General features: G+C 29.7%; 1 protein-coding gene across 4 annotated transcripts in view; it reads right to left on the reverse strand.

Annotated features, from left to right (window-relative positions):
- Positions 1-10,166: 10,166 nt before the first annotated feature.
- Gfrl (Glial cell line-derived neurotrophic family receptor-like) overlaps positions 10,167-22,319 on the reverse strand; it is a 278,745-nt gene continuing 266,592 nt past the window's right edge. For 2 of the 4 annotated variants that reach the window (XM_072894687.1, XM_072894688.1), the window contains one exon: positions 10,170-13,443. In XM_072894687.1, coding sequence (XP_072750788.1) covers positions 13,225-13,443 — 219 coding nt within the window. In that variant the 3' untranslated portion in view covers positions 10,170-13,224. Of the gene's footprint in view, positions 13,444-22,319 lie in introns of all 4 variants that reach the window. The other 2 variants (XM_072894686.1, XM_072894685.1) reach the window with 2 other exon arrangements.

Raw genomic sequence — 22,319 nt, forward strand, 5'->3', positions numbered from 1 at the left:
TAAGGATGTCGCCTCAAACTTTTTGATTGATATTTTCTGACTGCTTATAATAATCTCTAGATAATTAAACCTCACTGTCGTTGTTCAAATTTCCAATTTTACAATCACAAAAAGGAATATTTATAGTTAGTTACCGAGAGTTGGGTTTACCCATCCGGTAAAAAAGTTTACCAACGAATTTATAGCTACAGTAACAGCATAAGCTGACTTTAGGAATCGTCTTAAATCACCTATATAAAATGCAATAGAAAGATTTATTAAATAGTAATTTTTACGACTAAAATATCATTTCCAGATAGCGTTTTATAAAAGTGAAATAAATCAGTTCAAATTTGAAACTTTTAAATGCATAAATTTTAATATGAACATATACACACAAGATGTTTTCAATTATTTACTTCTTAATTATATAAAATTATATAATAATAAAAAATAATATTTGTATTTTACAACAGAAAATTGAAATAAATTTAAGGAAAAAAAATAAAAATTCAAATTTTACTATTAATTTTTTATTAAAAAAATAGTTTCTTATATATGATATAAAAGTTTATAAAGAATAAGAAAATAAAATCTGCATGTCAAGATGACAAAATATTATGCAAATGCTACATGGTTTTTAAAGATAAGATGTCAAAGATTTGATCAAACATATGTTTCTGATTTTATAGACGATTAAATATATTATTTTCATTAAATAAATAAATAATTTTAATAAATACATTAGACCTTTGGAAATAACTCTCTTTATCTTGTTTTTAATATTAAACTAAAAATGATGTGAAAGCATTGTTGCACTAATTTTTGTAAAAAATTGATTAATATTATATATTCTTGATCTTTGATAAAGTTTTCTAGAAATCTAAATTATGGAGACTACGAACCTGTTTCTTGATTGTCCTTGCTTTTTGTTAGCTTCGATTTAAGGCACGTTAAAATATTACCAACATCTCGATAATGTTTCCATCAAGATATCTTTTGCAATCATGACTTTCGGAAACTATTGAATTGTTTATATATATATATGTAGATAAATATATAACTTAAATAAACTTTAAGGAGTCTCGTTATTGTCGTTGTTAAACTTTTTCGCGCGGTAGATGCGCCTGATAGGCTTGTCAGAAGGAAACTAATCATACCGTTGCACTGTCTTTCCCGCTGTATAACCACCCCATCACACAGTCGTCTCTAAGCCAATTTGTTTATCGACTAACTGATTAAGCCCTACTCTCTTTCATTGGCAATATCGTATGTCAAAGCATGTGATCTTAATTAAAGATCCTGTCATTTTTCAATCAAAAACATGTCGGAAAGAGCGTATAATAAAAAAAAACGAAGGAAAGTAAAAAAGAATTAGATTATATCTCGAACGTCAAATCTACATAGTTAGTGTAATTCATAGGTAACCTGATACAAGTCCACATATAGATATGCAACATAAAATTTAGAGAAGTTAGTAGTAGCAAATTTTATAAATTATATTTTTGTATGTATAATATATATGTATAAAATAGTTTTTATTTTTTACTTAGAATATATGTTAGACAAGTTTACTTACAATTAAAAAGGACATTTTTTTTCACTAAATTTAAAGATTGTATTATTATATTTTTATATTATTAAATATTTTTAGTCAATAATTATAAATTTTATAACAGCAATATATATATATATATATATATATATATATATATAATAACCAAAATATATATAATAAGCAAATTTATAAATGATTATTTTTTTTTCGTTGTAATACAAAAAACTTTTAGTGAAAATGTATAATTTGTGCTTTTTAAGTTATATTATATACTATGTATATATTACGTTCAGTATATATATTACAATTAATAAATTTTTAATATATAGCAAAAAAAAATATATATGAATAAAATGTGAATATAATTTAGTTATTGAATGTAAGAATCTTATCGATTGTAAAATTTATTCTAACCATTTCTTAAATAGCACATATAGTTTGAGAAAAAATTAGAATTCTTTTTTTAAGCATAATAATATAATAATGATAATAATAATATAATTATCTCATATGTAGAAAATCTAATATACATTGAAAACATATTAGAATTGCATGTTTTCCTGAATATTTACAGCTGATACGGAAGCTTCCTTCTTTTACTGAAAGCTGTTAATGTGCTTTCTCAGCTATACTGTCGGCAAGAGATTTTCACACAAGATACAATCGAATAAATTTCTAAAAAAAGTCAAATTCGAATTATGTATCAATTATTTTTAATTAATAATTAATCTTTAACTAAATGTACAAAAGTAATTGTTTAAGTCTTCTTATTTTAATTATCAACAAATGAAGAAATTTTACTTTATCAACAAATGAAGAAATTAAACTTTTGTTGGTAAGATCAAATTTATTTAGTAGATCATAAATGTAATACAAGAGGGCCATCAGAGATATTCTCTATAAAATCGATTATTGTTATCTTCACTTTTTTTTACCAACTAGCAAAAAATAATCTTTAATGATTGTAATCAAACTACTTAGGATAATATTACAGAGTATTTGCTCCCTAGAAAAACATGGAAAACATGGAATTTTCATAGAAGTCTCATAGAATTTTATTAGAATTCAGAGAATTTTTTCAAAAATTTTCTTTTTGACAATTTTGCTCTTAAATAAACAGTCAACCGTGTATATGATGTCTTCTTATTAGTTTTTGAAAATCCTGACTTTATTTTTAAGACTAATTCTATAGTTCTTGATAAATTAAACAAATAGTTTTAACTATTAAACAAAAAAAGGAACAAATTAAGACACCAAATTTACGTTGCTCTTATACTTTGTCCGTTGACGATTTTTTTAACATATTTTTACTAGATTAAGCTTGAAAATTCTACAATAGTTTAACAAAAAGTTCTATTCTGCGTAAAAATTATTAGAATATTAATTAAACAAATCGTCCGAAATGACGGACATATAAGTATAATAACTAACCGAGTGTGAAGATAAATATCAAAATCGATTAAAATAAATCAAAAAGTGATAACAATATTATAATCTCAAAAATCATAAATTTTTTTATTAATATTCTATTTTAATATACTCTTATATATAAATGTGTGAAAAAATAACTTATCTTTTTATATTATAAAAGAATTTTGAAGAAAAAGAACTTTATATATATATAGATATATAAGCAGAAAGATAACGGAACAGTATAATATTGTATATATCAATAAACGTAATATTTCGAAATCAGAAGTGTGCAAGATAAAAGATGAAGAACGAAAGATTAGGAGAAAATAAGCAGACCGGGATCGCTTCGCGAGAGCAATCAGATAACTTACGTTATTACGTATATTATTACGTATCAGGTAATTCATTACGTATTATTCGCAGAATTAATTTTTTTACCGTGATTATCACATAGCATATTTCGTACAATTTGAGTGTATGTAAAGTTGGTGTCATTTTATGAAAACTTATTATTTATGCATATATATATTCTTTATATATATGTATATATATATATATATTTTTTTTTAAGTAGGGAAAAAATAAAAAAATAAAAAAGATAAAAATTCTAAATTTTAATTTATATAATTAAATACTTGTATTATATTGTTGTGAGATTGATTTAATAATTACGGGCAATAACTGTTCCTTTAAATAATATAATTAAAAATATGAATATATTTTTTATGCTGTAAATTTTTACTAATTTAGATGTAATTTGTTAAAATCATAGGAAAAAATTAAAATAAAAAACCGATAAGTAATAAACTAGAAAATATAATATATATATATATATATAATTAGACAATATATCATTCTTGTGATAAATAAAAGGAAATAATTGGTTGTGTGAATAATAGATGGTAAATAAATAAACAACTCCAGTGGACAGGATTCTCTTGTATATTTATATATCATATATTAATTTTCCCAAGATAATCCTTGGAAGCTGCGCATTATCGCGCTATCGAGCCGCTTTGCGAGCTCTCATATGTGTTTCTTATCGCGAAAAGAAGGTTCGAAAAAACGGAATTATGCAAAATCAGAGTAGAAATTTGAATATTCTTTTTCGACTAATCTTTTCTACGAGGCTTTTGATATGTTCAGTTGGAAACTCTTATCTTTGTCTTCGGTTTTGAACAGTAAAAATAGTGAAACTGTATGCACATTTATACATATAATTCCTTACCTCTTTTAATTATCGTAAATATATTTGTAAAAAAATGCAAATATCTTTTTATAATAATTAGTATAAAATGTCAAATATATCAAAAAATTGAATTTTTTAAAATAAAAATATTGAAACTAGTATATTGCTTATATTTCATATAAATATTAATTGAAAATTTAAAAAGTGTAATATTACACATTTACTTCAATATGTTGAATTCAGTTATCATATTTTTCAATTTGTTTAACTTTATTTATTTATAATTGTAATTTAGTTCAAAATTGATATTCTGCTCAATATTTGGCTTTATTGAAATTCTCTTTTTCAAATATTTCGACAATTTAATTTTATGCAACTAATTTTGGATAAACTTTTTTTTAATTAAAATAAATTCGATATAATGAGGCAAGGAATTAATTTATTCTAATAATTAATAAATAATCAAGTAATCTTTTCAATTCGTTCGTTTCGTTTTCCAATCTCATTTGCAAAATATGGTCAAAATTGCTGGCATAACCAATTTCGCGGGTCTTCGTACTTCGCAATCGCCTAATTACTAAATTAATTTGTATTTTATAACATCTTAACAAGATTCCCTAATATTAATTATTTATCACTTACAATGTAAATCTCAAAGCATATGGCTATAAGAGAACGACGAATCGTTGGATATGACATAATTGACGGTTACAGACAAATTGTTATATTCAGACGTTTATAATGTAAAGTTATAGTACCTTAAACCATTATGCATTCAATGCAAATATTAGCTATTCTCGCAAAAAAATAAATTATAAGCTTAATATTAACATAATAGAAATCAAAGGATTTTTTTTGTATTAATGAAAAAACATTTCATCACAAAGAATACATATCTTTATAATCTTATATATTATAATCTCCAAACTTAATTGTAATATGCATGTAATAACATGCGTGTAATGTATACTAATATATAATGTGTTTTTAATTTGCCAATTAATCAAAATCAATATATACATATTGACGTATATTTCAATTAAATTTGATATGTTTTATTACTAAGAAAATGCATAGTGCAATATTTTATACATATAATCGATGCATATGGCTTAAGGACAACGCACGAAGAAAGTAAAAGTTTTTTAATTATATAATATTGTAAAAACTTTTTTATATATATTGCGTTTGACGCAGTTTTTTCTTTTTTTCTTCTTTTTTTCGAATTTGTAGATTATTTCTTTAATAGCATTACATAAATAGTAACAAAGTCATTCTAAAATTTTAATATGTAACTCTATTTCCACGTTGTAACAACTTCTGATGAACATTTTCATACATTAAAGCACTCATTATAAAACTACCAGTAAACTTGTGTAACTTTGTTACAAAATTCATGACATTTTGATCGTTTTAACGAACTAGAAACAATGCTAAATCTTCAAAATCATTAATTTTTGAAAATATTATATATAACTGGACTTGTATGTAAAATTCTTAAACTTTAAAGCCAATATGTGGCATTGTAACAATTTCCAAAAATTTAACTTTACACCTGAAGAAAGATTTCTACTTAATTAAAAATATATTTTTGCATTAACTTAACTTCAGTAATTCATTTTAAAGAAACACTACATCGAATTGTAATAGAAGTGCGATATTGCTTGAATGAACAATTAATATGATTGAGTTATTTAATTCGAACATTTTCGATTATTTCGTGCTCGAGTTGCTTTTTGAAATATTTCGTACACATTTTTTAAAGTAATTCATCAAATTACGACGAAAAATTGTGGAATATCTTACAAAAGAACGCATATTCTCACGTGAATTTTATTAAATTGTTAGATCAATACGATCAAACGGTAATCACGCAGATAGCAACGGTTGATATACAGTATAATACGCGAGAAAGTTAGAATTTATACGATTTGTACGAAGACCCACGCCCGTAGTCTATTTGGAAGAATTAATAACTTGAAGAGAAATCACATACCTTGTAATCGTGACATTGCTTCGTTGAAAATTTTGCTTGAAAGAGAGACAATTTATGAATAATTACGGAATTTAATTTACCGTAAATTGATATGACAAATTTGTCAGGCTGTATGAAACTCTCTGAAATGTGCATTATTTTAAGAGAGAAATTATTAAGATAATTCATAATAGAATCTATAATGAGATACCAATAGTACATTGAATGGAGCAGTATTGATTTCATAAGCGCGGTACAATTAAATTACTAATTAAATCTTTTGTTCCTATGCAAAAATTAAATTAAATTTTGAATCATGTAATTTATTATGTATAGATTGTCATTTTATGACTTTTTTCCATTCATTAGTAATTAATTTATCAACATATTTTTTCGATTTAACAAATAAGATTCCTATTGATAAATATCGTGACGTTCACAAAACACATCGTTTTGTAAATTTTATAATTAAACAAAATATAATATAAATTTTATATTAAACGCTAAAGGGGCGACCAAATATGAGAAACATGGAAGTTTGTCAAAACTCTCTCAAGCAAAATTATCGTGTCAGTCACTTCCTCACAAAGTAACGTCACAAAGCGGGCTCTTTATAATACATGTCCTTCGACGCATCGGTCACACATACTCACACACATGTGCGCGATCTCGCATGCATGCGTAATTATTGCATCGCCCTCGTGTCGGTTTTTACAATTAAGCAGTCATTCTCATGCTCACACGAAACACGGAAATTATAATGTAACGATGATACGCGGAAAATATTATTAATTAAAAGGAAAAAAAATTAATAAAAATATAATTATAAAGAATTATTCGGATAAATGGAAAGCGAATAAGAAGTAAAATTATAAGTGAATTATTATATTTGTCTGATTAAAAGAAAAAGAAATTTTCCTTTAGCAAATTATATTATAATATAAATTTTTAATAAACTATTTTAAAATGCATTTATAATATGATAAAATATAGCCGGAACCATATTTATGAGATCTATAGTGAATTAGATATCATTATCATTATCGCTTCGGACCGCCGAAATCGTGCTTTCTCGACGTGCACGTATCTAACGCGCAATATGTTACGGAGAGTAATTAGGCCGCGTGCAGTCTCCGAGACTTTGGCGTTGGGTCTTTGATTATCTGATTCAGTTGGACCGTATGAGATAGTTACGAATAGATACACGCGCGCGTCTAGCATAGATTAATAATGATTACGCGAGTATATACGCTACATACGGTCAGCATATTAATTAAAAAAAAAAAAAGAAAATTGCAAGAGCATTTGCTTATGCAGAGCTCGATTTTGCAGGAAATTGAAGGAGAAATTAAATTTAAAAAAAAAGAGAGAAAATATTAAGGAAACAATACGTTCCGTGCAGGGAATATAAACATATAGTAAAATCTTCAATAAAAGATTTTGTGTATAATATAATTAAAGGTATAAGAATTCTCTGTGTATTTAATTTCGTAAGAAAAAAAATCTCACGTAATAAAAAATAAAAGTTGTTTGCGAATCGAGATACACATCGTTCTGCGAAATGTCCGTGCTTCGCGGAGGAAAGTTGCATCCGTCGAACGCAGCAGTATTAAAGCTACTCGCTCTCTTAACGAACAGTGCGTCAAAAGTACCTTGCCAGTGAGTAGTAATTGAGCGTAATGGTTCTTATCGGCTGATTCGTGCGTCTATAATCGGCGTTCTACGATCGCCGAGAGGGGAGAGGGCGTTATTTTTGCGCAAGTATTTACATTCTGATGCAGCAAGCGCCTTCGAGCAAACGCCGTCGAGTCCGCGAGAGTTATTCTACTCGGGCGTATTTTCGAGACACCCCATTGTCGATCAAGGTCGAATATAGAGAATTCTGAGAATAACGATCGTGCGATATCCGAATTATGCTTTAAATCCCCAGCATGATTTCGAATTCACGTTTAATTAATTATTAATTTATAAAAATATGTGAACGCAATCACAAATATGCCAAATTAATTGACATACGACATTTCTATGAAATATAATTAATGAAAACGCTCTATTAAATACATTGAATTAACGTAGACGTTAAATTAATAAAAGCATAATTCAAGACAATAATAAAGTATGTAATTTGCATTTCTATCAAGTGTCAAGTCAAATTAATTGAATTGAGTCCCCGTTAAATTTTTCATACATGAGCATAATAATTGGGCATGCATCTCAACTAGATTTATATTTGTAATGTAATAATTAATTGCAAAATTCGAAACACCAATGCATTCGTTTAATGCGCCATATTTTTGCTTTGCGGATTGAAAAAAGATCTCTCAATCTTGATTCTTCAACCTTGATCCACTTCTTGCGAGATCCTCGCATTTGGTCCATGTCTTCGAGATTGATCGAGATTGAGGGATTTATCTCACTTCTCGATCGATTTTTTCCGAAGAATCCATCTCGTCGCCGCTGAAACGATTAGCCTCGCCGCTTTTTAACTAGTCAACATATATTCTTACTACGTGCGTGTATGTATAACGTGACATTAACATCTGCTGTCTCTCTTTGAGCGATGTGCCCGCGGTTCCTAAACTTTATACATTATTGCTTTTCCACGTCGCGCACGCACAATTTATCCTGCGCTCATTTTCCTCTCTGTTTTTTTATATAACACAATAGGTTCTATTAAATTGATCAATAGAAAATTTTTCAACATTGCTCAATAGAATATTTTTTTCTGTTTCGTTAAAGAATAATTATTAGTCAAAATTAACAAATACATCGGAAAAAAATTAATCAATATTCTTAAACTATTATACATCTGACAATGAGTGCATTTCTCGTTTTGTTATACATTTGAAATATGAGAATATTTATCTAATTTCTATTTATTTTATATTGCAAATTTACAAATATCACGGACGTAAAATTTTCAATGTTATAATTTTCTACATCAGCTTTTAATTAATTTGATATTTAAAAAAAATACGAAAGAATCAATATCTGTGTTAATTATTTCATTATTTGCTATAATTTATCAACTACATGATAACTTTTAATAATTTTTTATATGGGGAGAGAGCGCAGAAAACAATTGGCTTGCACAAACGCACTCTCGCATTTCGCACACGCAGGACACAAAAAAGACGCAACTCACATTCGCGCTAAGATCGACGAATGCCACCTAATTGAATTATCGTATTATAACTTGTCGTCTTATTCGTACTTGTCGTCCATGTACAAACAATATGACAGCCAGAATGCGCTGGCTGTCCGCCTTTATCTCTCGCGTTACCTATATTTATATTTATATATGTATATGCACTTACATAACGTGTATTTATAGAGTATATCGTACGCATAGAAGGGCTCTATTTATTTGCCGTATTGTTCCTGCCGCTACATTGTCTAGCGAGTTTCCGTTAGTTAACTCCGGAGGGTCACATGGATTCGCCTGAAGCTTCAGCGCCATTATAATCCTCGGGATCCCATCTGACGGATTCTCATTACTTTGTTCAAATGGTGAAAGTCGCAAGGATAACGAAAGTCCTCATAATTAATATTTCATTCGTTGCATTTTCATCGACTCTTCTTGTAATCCGTAATCTACTTTTAAGGATTTATTCTTTTCATTTATCGATTGCAATTCTTTTCGGTAATAAAAATAGAAAGATAATTAACAGGTAAATTATAGAAAATGGAAATTTTTAAATAAAAATATATAAAGAATTATAAAATTATTTTTAAAACATATTTTTATATGATTGAGATAAGAGAGAATGGGATTAAAATATTATCAACGATATATATTTTTACTTTTACTTTTTTTTCATAATTAATTGAGCGCTCAATTATAAAATAGAACTAAATATATATCAAAACATATATATATATATATATATATATATATATATATATATATATATATAAGTAATTATGTGGTTTTTTCACTTTTTAGCATAATTAAAAAATGAAAAAAATATTTTAAATCTTAATTAAAATCTTATTATAGAATCTATATTTAATTTTTCTACTTCTATGATTTATATCTACGATAAATGAATCTTGATACGTTAGAATTAAATATATTAAATACTTTAATTATTCAAAATAGTTAAATAAATTTTATTATTAAAAATAAATTGATGTCATTCAAGTTTGATAATATTGATAAAATTCACGATATTTTCGAGATCCTTGAAGTGCACTAAATTCATTATATTCTAGTGCCATTTGAAAAAAGTCTGATAGTAGTGACGAGTCCGTTGCAAGAAAGGATAATTATAGGAATCTCGGGGATTATTAATCGCCAGTATCGAGATTATAATCGAGTCAGTGGAAGGACTTCTCCAGCCTGCTGAATAATTCCAGTTCGTGAATTTCTGAGTAATTTGTAAATGTCAAGCATTCGCCTACCGTTTACAAGTTTTCCGCTTCGTATCGTCCTCTCATCTTCCAAGCTGACAAATCGACCGTTTATACAGAATACCTTCCATAGTCACTAACTATATTGACATTGCGCATCGTAATTACGGACGCGAGGCGTCGTTTCGTATTGGTATTTGTCACTCTTATCGGTGTCATCCGCTGATAAAATAATCAATGACACGAATACGACAGATAAAAGAGCGAAGGGAATAAAAGTATACCCACATTATGAATAATTTATGTTATTCGGATGTTAAACGCATAAATTATCTTTTTTTTTGTTATAAGTAAGAAAAAAATTATGCCTATCTTTCAATGATATGGTTGCTTTTATTCTAAATAAATTAATAAGTCATATACCTATTAGATTTGTGATAAATTTCTTATTTTTAAAAATATAAGTAAAATATAGAATATGTTCGAAAATTTATGTAATGATAGTAAGGCGATAATAATTATCGAGTTTTGAGGCCATCTTTTTTATTAGCAAAAATCTGATTGGACGATTCGCCTTTTAAATTTTCTCAGACACCTAATATTTCTAATGATATTTAGATATAAGTACGGCTCTCAATAAGATAGATAATAAAAAAATTGAGAGATTATTTTTATTAATAAGATCGATTTGATGCGAAATACATCGCATGTCGACGCGAGGAAACTTGGAAACGCGCGGGCCACGATCGATTCTCTCGTTCGATCGTATTTCCAGCCTACCTCTATTACACACTTTTTTTTATAATTACGTTGCTATCAACAATCTACATTTATCTACACATTCGAACCTCTTGCGACGCACCGCAGATGCACGTATGGTTTCGGGTTTAGGTTTCAACTTTAACAAACACCTAATGGTCCAGTACGGGAGGAGATTTGCGTTGCTTGGCCATTAATTATACAATAGATCAGTGCTTAGCCATTTATACAGACTGCATCTCTCGCGCTATGATCGATTTATTATACACGTCATATTCTAGTTTTCCAACGATCCCGAATCGCGCTCACCGTTCTCTATTTCGATATTTTTCTTTCGGACGTTCCTCCCGGAAGGCTAATTTCAAGACTACAATTTTTTTTTTCATTTACTTATCGATTTTTTGTATTCAATTCATTTTTCGATTAACTTGCCGAGATTGTTACCTGATCAATTGCATTAAAAGTGCAGTGCTGAAAACTTTACGTGAAATGTTTGGTTTACGTTAACATTATGATGTAATATCAACAATTATATAATCGCGAAAATTTTTAACATTTAAAAATAAATATTTTGAATATATATGTAATATATGTAATATCCTTCAACAATTTGCAACAAAGTATTTTCATTCAGTAGCTATCCGCAAACTCTGCGTTAATTGTCTACCTCAACATGATTCTAACAAGTCTAATTTTTCTGCCAGTCGAGATTAGGCAAGAGAAAAAACTTTTATTCTATATACATTTTATATAGAATATATATCATTTATATTAGCTAACTTTATGTGTTCAAACGCAAAAATTTTAATTATTTAGTTTTCAATGTTTTCCAATGCTTGCATATCTCATCAATTATTCTCTACTAATCATTCGCTTGCAAATCACCATGTAACCAAACATCATCAGCCTCGCGCACAATTGTTAATGCTTGTGATGCAACTCATGTGTTGAAGTTACGTCGATTGCATGTCGATCGCGCGACAATCTCGTCACAAGACACTTCTGACGGCGAATTACATACCGAACGCGTAAAATGAAAATACGGTTGACCGATGATTTCCATTTGATTTCGCGCATTCGACAAATGTATTCCGTCAATCTTGTTCTCGTATCAAACTCGACCTCAAAGTGACGTCAATTGTCGAGAGCATCATCGATCATTCGTCGCTAACCCTTCGAGCACCGAGTAGTATAACAGCACTACTTTCTATGTATACAAGTTAGTATTATCCATTATAGTATTTTTATTTAGACGGAGTTATCCATTAATATCCGTATATAATGTTTTCAAAATACTGGAATTTGCAATGAATATATTGTTAGTAGTCTCATGTGAATTATCCATTTTCATATGCATTCTGAAAATAAAACAAGAAAATTTTCAAATCGCGATTATAGTAAGTGTTTAGTGCAACTTCAAACATGTGCAGTTTTTCCAAATATCTTATAATATTCTTTATATAATTATATAGCAAAAAGTGTATAAGTAAAATAAAATAAATAATAACAAATAGACAAAGTTATAACAGGCTAAAAGTCGAAACATTTATAAATTTAACATTTCGTATCTTCTAAAGAAAATAATAATAATTTTCTATACAATCATTGCATGTTCCACTATTAAATTCGGAATTATTCGGATCGCGGTGGTTGAAGGGTTAAGAACGAGACTCGAAAAGCATATCGAGTAACAAAAATATCATTAAGCATTCATATACATATTTTGAACGGCGCGATGAGCGATTCGTGATCGGCAAGAAACGTGCAGAAATGAATCGTCGAACGGATCTGTCATCAATTAAGAGATCAACACGACGATCGAGAAGAAAGCGAAAAGCCCTTCTCTTCGTTGTTCTATGGCCTTCAAGGCCACTAGTCCTCCTTCCTTTAGATAGACTCCGCTGTCGGAGTCGCAGTGATCGCGTACGTTCGACACGTGGCGATCCTTCGCGAGGGAGACGTTCGATATAGGCTTCTTATGATGTTCCGATGTCCCTGTCACGAATCGAAGAGACATGTCGAGCCGAAAAGGCCGACTGTTAGTAGAACGACGAGAAGCGCTGACGATGACCTGAAGAGAGTCGCCTTGTTACTGTATGGCATTTTTACCTCGACCTCGGCCATCTTGAAGATCGAAAGCAGCGGATGCGAATGCACTTCGTGGTGCTTGTTATTGATCTTGTCGCTGAGATCTTGCATCATTGACGCGCATTCCTCCTGCAAATCGAGCATCTTGATCAATATATATTTATTTATAGAAATAAAGTCACCTAATTTAAAGCAACATTAATTCAAAACAGATTCTATTTTAATAAATTTTAGCTTTTATAAAATATTATGTAAAAGTTAAAATTTATTAAAATAGAATCTAAACGTTTATATAATATTTAATCGAAAATATCTTTTTATATATTTATTATAATAATTATATTCTTATTTGATACGTAATGTTTCAATATTCGTAGACTACTCTCATTCGAATTCATGTATAATACATGTTTTGTTCTGAATTTTAATTTTTTTCGATATTTATATAATTTTATACATCAAAAACGCCTTATGCTAAACAAATATTCTAAATAGAGAGAAAAAATAGTTTTTAAATCAAAACACATACTACAGATAAAAATTGACTATATATTTTTCTACATAAAACAGTATTGTCATTTTGGCAACAAAATGTTGCGGTTAATAACTAGTATTTAGAAATGGAATCGATGATTTGGATTTAAAAAAAAATTATCTTGATTAGAAAGAGTTTACAAATAAAAGAAGCAAAGCCATGATAAATTCGGTGTGTATGTGAAACGTTATATAATGATTCAAATAAACGCTTTTCGCAAAAGCATCATCTCCGCAAAAAAAAAAAACACGTATTTTCCGCTTCACTATCGATAGTTGTCTTACAGAATTCGAATTTCCCTCGAATACGATTTAACGACGTCGAATATACCTTCTCCTTCCCCCCATTTTCTTCATTCCCTACTTTCTCCCAGACCGAATTCGGCATCGATTTCCATTTTCAACTCTCTCCCGCTACCCTCCACGCGCAATCCTTGTTCCCCGTCCCCAAAAATTACCCTTGGCTCGTTGAATCTTTAATTTCCGGCGTAGAAATCCGTGAGGCTAGGAGCGATTTTTGGTGATATCTTTCTGGTGCGCCACGTGGCCCGACCAGATTTCTCGTCGCCGGCGTTTCGTCCGCTCGTTTCGCGCCGAGCGAGGTTTTCAATGAGATTAAATTCCGTGTGGAAGCTGGAATCTTGCGCGAATAACTTCGCCGTGACGAGCCGACGTAGCTTCTAGCGTGGAATGAAACTTTCGACGAATTCGACGAATGATATCTTTGGCGTCCATGGAAGAGAACATGTGGACGAGTTATATAATTTGAGATACGTTTTCAAATGATCTATTAAAAAATATGCACTCTAAGCTTATATAATTATATACATTTTTATTTTAACGCATAATGTTTTTAACAATGATTCCATGATCTTAATTGTAAAAAGAATTTTTTTTTTTTTTGCAAGAGGAGAAGATTTACTTAAGTAATTTTTGTAATTATAATATACATCTAACATTTACATATCAGATTTACTTTTTGACATTCACATAAAGCGATGTTTGTTCCTTCAAGATATAATACTATTTTACAGAATATTTGAGGGGCATGTGGTATGCACATCACTAAAGATATCGCGAACATTGCGGAGTATCCCGTATATTCGATAATTAACCCGCAACGCGCGAGAAACTCGGGACTATACAATTAGTACGAGCCAATACGTAAAATGAATTATCGCACTGGGCTTTTGTCCGACCGTGTTTGGGTGATTACTGCTTCGCGCAATTCCATTCAATTAGCCCAAAAACCTGGCCAGACACATTCTCAACATGTTTCGCGGTTTTTTTTCATTTATAGCTAATAAAATGGCAAATCGCACAAAAATAAAGAGAATTAAGTTGGAATTTATAAGTCACACAACGGTATAAAAAGTCTTTAAAAACATTTTTTAAACTTGACAATTTCATCCGCTATACTAAATACTATAATTTAAATATGTGTAAGAGAAAGAATAAACATTATAAATATGACGTAAGTAAATGGAAAAAGAATAATTATTATATAATGTAATTTATAATTTATAATTTATTTTTGAAGATTATAAACGTCCTGCTGGCGTCAAAGAATTTTCGATCATACGTAGACGATCATTGTTTAGCTCATTGTTTAAATTTTCTACGATGTATAATTGTGCATTAAATAGAATAGTTGAGTGTGTAAAAGTTGCTGGTTACTTATTTTACATTTTGCTATATCATCATAATTTTGTTACGACGAGAAGTCGGAGAGGCTTTTAATTGCTACGTGTGTGCTCGGTTTCCCTGCCAGAATAATCCAGCTTTGAATGCAAATGCGCGGCGTGACTTTTTTTTCCATCGGGATTATCCGGCAGATTCGCAACAGTATTGTATGCTGCGGATATGTAACTCCTACTTTTTTACCTCGTGGATTGTGCTGCTTATCTCTCGTCGTGTTTTAACGTCAGCCGACACGTGCTTAATTTTTTCCCTAGATAATATTTTATTTAATCCTGTCTCAGAACATAAAATAATACATACATAATATACATAGAATGATCTTCCACGAGATTCTCGTTTATTTCTTTAGCGAAAAATCAGTCCCACAGTGCCAGATAATTCAACAGAGATTTTAATGAAGTTAAATAAACCAAAATCTTTTTTTAAATTAGATAATTTAACTTAGATAATTTTATAAAGCTTTCTGTTCATGTTGAATTCCTGGTTAAATTAATTAATTAGAAATTTTTGATAAAAAAGACTTTATTTTGTGTAACAATAATAATTCTATTTGAAATGCAATCTTTTACAATTAATAATGCTTTTTTAATTAATAATACATTTAATTAATATTATATATAAAAATATATTATACGTTAAATATTTGATGTTATATTTAAAATATTAAATAGTTGATATTTAGAATAAAGTTTGCTCAATAAATATATAAAATAATTACATGCACAATAATATATTTCATGTATCGATTTGCTTAATAAACATTTTCTGGCTATTCAATTCTTCTTTACAATATTGTTAGCTGTCGTTCATAATTTTTTTTTTTTTTGAAAAAATATTCTCATTATAATAATTACATTGACCTACTAAAATAATTAATGGTGATCGAAGTAATCAAATCGATCGTGAGCTGCCGCGATTTCGTGCTGAATGTAACATTCCACTGTTTACGCTGGTTGTTTAACGTTATGCTTTAATTAATACCGAACCGTGCCACACGACGAAACTCACTGGCAGCTCGATGGCTGTTCTAATTTACGCTCTCTTGTATTATGCGGTACGTGCCTCTTCTACCATATTAATCCATGGTTAGAAGTACATCCGTATTACGTCGCGTTTCGAAATTGTGTTCTGAAATAATTTCGCTTTACAAGCAGATATACGCGCTAATACAATTATTCGAATATTTGCGAATGCATGAGTAAATATATACAGAGAAAGCTAATAAATTATTTACATAAATATCTAATTTTATAAGTCTGTTACGAATAATGTTGAATTTATTCACAAACATTCAAAAGATATCCGCAATGTAAGCGATCCTAAGCGGCTTAGACATGAAAATTATTAAGGCCACGTTTAACGATCACAAGTGAAAATAATTTTCAGTAAATTATTATTAAAGCTATTTTTCATATATACACAAATTTATACATAATAAATTTGTAGAATCAAAATAAAAAATAATTATCTCGATATTTCGAAACATGATAAATTTTCATATGCAAAATTTTTAAAATAGCATTTATATAATTTTTAAAATAATTGTTAAGTTATTATTATATTTGTAAATTGTGTGTTAAACATTATGCATAATACGATAAATATATTAAGAAATAATAATCAGAAGAATAAATTGCAGAATTATTTTCATTATCGATACGATTCAAAATTAGTTTCTTTGTGAAATATATATTATTTGAAATACAATTTACTGGAAGTAAGATAAAAAACATATAAGATATTATTTAGTCTTTAGTATATTAAAATTTAAGTTAAGAGTATTTAAATTGTTTAACTGCTTATATTTAAAAAAAGTTGCTTATTAAAAACAGCTTTTTTTCAAGTAGTATAAATCAAGATTGAAAAAAGTTTAATTTTAAACGAAACTGTTAATTATATGTAAGATATTAGTCTCTAGAATTTATTAGAGAGCAAAATAAGAGATTTCAAGAAATAAAAATCAATCTTTATATTCAGTAGTACAATTCTAAATTAGTCAGACTTTTTCCAAGCAGTGCAAACTAAAATTAAGCAGCAATAATCATGCTTATCTTAGCAGGAAACTGTTCAATAGCTCCAAAGAAATGTCGCGAGTTAAAGTGCAGCACTAAGACTCGAGCATGATTGTGCAGTTCTCGACAAAGGACGATCTCAATTCGCGATCACCGGAAACTAATGGTTCTCCTTACAGCTGGCATCGTCACGGGATCGGCCATTTATCCCCGCGTGAATGAAGACAGGTGCAAGACGCGTAGTGCAGTGCACCAGCAGGTGCAACTACAGCTGACGATGGGGCAGGTACTATTATCTCTTCCGTCAGGAGGAATCCCTTATTAATGATCGGCTAATTGGATTTCTGAACGTAGGAGTGATTACGTCAAAACGTGGCGTCCTGCATGTTGACAGGAAAGGGAGGAAGAGAGGTGAGATATACAAGGTGTCCCCAGCTTTCTCGTATTTTCCCTCTCTTACACTTTTTTTGATTGATTTAAAAGTAAATATTTTTTAATAAGCAATTTTGTTAAATATAAGCAGTTAAATACTTTTAACTTAAATTTTAATATACAAAGATTAAATAATATCATATGTATTTTTTATCTTACTTTCAAGTAAACTGTATTTCAAACAATATATATTTCACGAAAAAATTTGTTATAAAAAAATAATATTCAAAATTAAATATTTATGTAAATATTACGCGGAAATGTACGATATATCGAAATTTTTTGTAAAAAAAACCAATCAGCGTACTGAGAGCATACGTATTGAGAAAGTAAAGCGAATTCTGGAACACTCAGTATGCAGCTAGTAGCAGATAGATCTATCATATAACAGTGATCTCTCCGTTGGACCTTGCATCTCGCCCAATACCATCCCTTTCAATCAGGCAAATGCATTCGATATCGAGGAACGCTTGTACCTGTCGTCCCTTAAAGATGATTCGTAATTGCAACTTACAATGATGAAACAATAGCACCAATATATAATACGCACAGATGTAGACTTCATATGACACGACGATAACGCCACTTATAAATGAATAATAGATAATTACGGAATAATTGTGCTAATTTGTGAGGATTAAATGTGGAACGAATAATCAATTTCTCTCTCGAAATCGTACTCTTTTTACACAGTGGCGAAAAATTCAAATATATAATATTTTCATAGTATTTCTCAAATATTTCTTTCTCAGCAACATTTCTCTTCGAACATTCCTATCAATTAATTCATTTTTTAATAATATTAGTTATACTATTTTTAAATATTTTGTATATAGCACACATTATCTAATATATGTGTATGTGTATGTGTATCTTTTTATCTCTCAAAGAATTTTTATCATAATTTTTATATATATATAATTTTTTAATAAATAATTACAGGTATATAATTATTTTAATTAAATTATTATTAATTTAGTTAGTATAAAAGAGAAAAATTACAATTTTTAGAAGCAACAAAATAATTTTTGCAGATAAATTGATAATAATTTGGTTCGCCAGTGATGAAAATTAATCAAGGAGATGGCTAGTAATCGACCAAACTGGCATCTATGCTTATAAAGTTTTATTCGGTGTTACAACGATGTACAACGACGTTTCGACCTTCAGTTTAGGTCCTTTTCAAGTCTATAACGTAATTTGAAATTTTACAGTAAATTAGTATAATTCTAACGTTAAAACTGTATAATTATAAATTTCTTCAAACAGGAAATTGATATTAATCAGTCCTCCAATTAATAAGAATATTAAACATACCTTAATTTTATCATGATTCGATTAGAAATAAATTTCGAACGTCACATTTACACGTCAGATATTAGACTGAATAACTAGATGCCAGTCTGGTCAATTACTAGCTATCTCCTTGATTAAAATAATTTTTGGTATAATAAAATTTTGCGTGACAACAGAATTTTTTGGCATTAAAAAAGCGATACAATCTAAGTTGTCCGATTACGTGGCGTCGCGTTTCGTGTCTTGAAATTTTTCGCCGCTTAAGTCGCCGCCAAGTCGAGAGGAGGAAAATTGCCGTCGCGAGTTAGCCGCCAATAAAAATTTCGCTATTAAAGAATCCAGGCGCGCTTTCGCGTGGCCACTTAATCAATAACGACGTCGAGAAGTCCGCTCTACGTTACTCGTTAGGAGAGAGGGACGTGAAAAAAAGGACGAAGGGCCGCGAGCAAGCAAAATCCGCCAGGATAAGAACGGGTAGAGTCGCCGAGAAAGGGAGAAGGACAGGGAACGAAGAAAAAAAAAGATTCTCGAAGAGAGGGAGTAACGACATGCAACGCACACTGACTTTATAACACGTAAAGGCTTGCGGAAAGCGGGCTCGTCACGCAATGCAAATGAGCATAACGCTCGCGAAAAGCGATAGCAGCTTCTCCCTTCGGCAGGCGCACTTTCGTCAGGGGGCCCTTTAAGAATATCAAGTTATCTCTCGGTTATAAACACCGGAAAATGAAACCAAGTAAAATAGTTTGTGATGACTTGTGGGGAACTTCGTGGTTTTACAGTATTATTCTATATTTTTATAAAGGTGTAGTGATTTATAGGAATTTATAAGAATTTATAAGAATCTTTAGTAAAATAATTTTTTTATGTAGTAATTATTTTTATTTTGCATAATTTAATATTATTCTACTTTGTGTAAATTTATGACTTTTTGTTAACTGGTTTCTTATTTTGTGTATCCGTTTAGTTCGATTAGTGTATTCGAAAATGTACGTAGAATTCTGTGAGAAAGTCTTTTAGAAGTTCTAAAAACACAAACAAAATTATATTCTTTCAACTTTGTTCTACGCTTAATGCTGGTGCGTGAAAAAAAAACCCTCGACACTCACGCGTTAAAGAGTTCGTTCCCTTTTCTTGCCAGGGGATGCATCATTAACGAGATCCCCATTCATATTTCATCCCCAGTGTATCTCATTGAAGCGAGCAGGAACTCCAACTATCCAACGATCTCGCCATTTTTCTGCGTCTGTCCTTACTCGAGGGTGCAAAATCTCGACTGCTGTTCTCTCGAAAGGGCTAACCTTTCCCTCCCTTTCCCTATCTTCCTTTTGCTCTTCTTGCGAGCGAGCGAACGGTTTTCGCTCGTTCGAGTAATCGCCAGATTTGGCGGATCTTACATCTCTCGCACGTCGACGCTAATCGTATCCGGTTTAAAAGCCCTTCCGTTCACCCTTCAAGGGGCTAAAGGGGAGGTAAGAGGATTTGCTGCGGCTTGTAAGTGGTCGAAGTGTCGACAACTCGTCTTCGATCTAGTCCGTCACAATATTTCTAGCAATTCACGATAATACAGAAAGAGAGGAAGTTCCATTCCTCCCCTCGACTTCAGAGCGAAACGTTGACGATCAATACGGGTAATTTCGTACCACTGATATAGTTGCTTCCTTTTTTTTGTCTTTTTTTTTCATCCATCACAATTCCGAGCACGTACTGTTATGAATTATTAAAATACAAGGAAAAGTTTTTACGAGACTTACTTATTCATACATCTTGAATACTTATATTATATTCGGGTTTTCTCGCGAAATCTCTGTGATGGCTGATTTTATCAAAACCAACAAATTGATAGTAATTGAAAATAGACGCAAAATACTGTTATCTAAAAAAATTACTTCGAATAAACATGATGTTCCAAATTTCCTTATTTTTAATTCATTGACCAATTATTTATCCAATTAATTTTGATAATAGAAGCTCTATTTGTTGAATTTTTAATTATATTAAAATTGTGATATATAACAGAAGAAAATACAAAAATATTAAGCATAAAATAAATTTTAGCTACTCTTATTAATAATACGCAAAAAATAGAATCTCTTCTTTGAATTAATCAGTTTAAATACACGCTGTCATGCCAACTGATATACGCACTATTAGCACGTTATATGTGAGTCACATGTGACTCATTCATTTTTCGTGTATACGATTATAAAGCATATGAAATTTATTTAATTAAACATTGTAGAAAATATAAAATATAATTATACTTAAGCAACATGCATACGATGATTTTTCTCGAGATTTCTGTTATATAAAAAAAAGTCAAATGTCATAAAATATTTGTATAAATTTAGCACAAAAGCTGCAGTTTGGATATAACTTGATTTATTCACTGTCGCACTAGAAACGTTATTTAAACAAACGTCGTTATCGTAAATGTTTATAATATATTAATGTTTATGATTGGATATTAGGATTATAGTGCAAGACTCGGCAGATATAACGTTTAATTATAGTCTGCACAGCGTATGTTGCGCTGCGGAGCTGCGTGAATTTTGTATAAAGTTATATAATGAGCGTTATCGGCTTTGCCGTATTTCGACCAAAGAAAGCATCCGTGAATAAGAGGATTTGCGAACGATCACAACCGAATGATCAAAGTCGCCGCAAATTAAGTCGTCATATTCGTTTGCAAAATGTAAATTTTCAATCATCAATGATCAAATACTTAGCACACGTATCAAACCTTTTATTTAACATAAATATTTTTATATTTTCAAAATTATACAATAACTTAAATAATATTAAAAAAGAGATTGAATAATATAAAAATTTTAGAAGAAAATAATGTTAAAAACGCAGAAAATCATAATATTTTCCTTTTGAAGATGACCGTTTAAAATGTTAATTTAATTAAATTATATATTTAATAACAAGACAGAGAAATTGGCTATGCAATATACAATTATATAAAATTATCAAACTAATAAAAATCAAAACACGGTAATTGTGCCGCACAATGTCATTATTATT

The sequence above is a fragment of the Anoplolepis gracilipes genome, chromosome 6 (assembly GCF_047496725.1).
Source record: "Anoplolepis gracilipes chromosome 6, ASM4749672v1, whole genome shotgun sequence".
In the NCBI taxonomy this organism is placed as follows: Eukaryota; Metazoa; Arthropoda; class Insecta; order Hymenoptera; family Formicidae; genus Anoplolepis; species Anoplolepis gracilipes.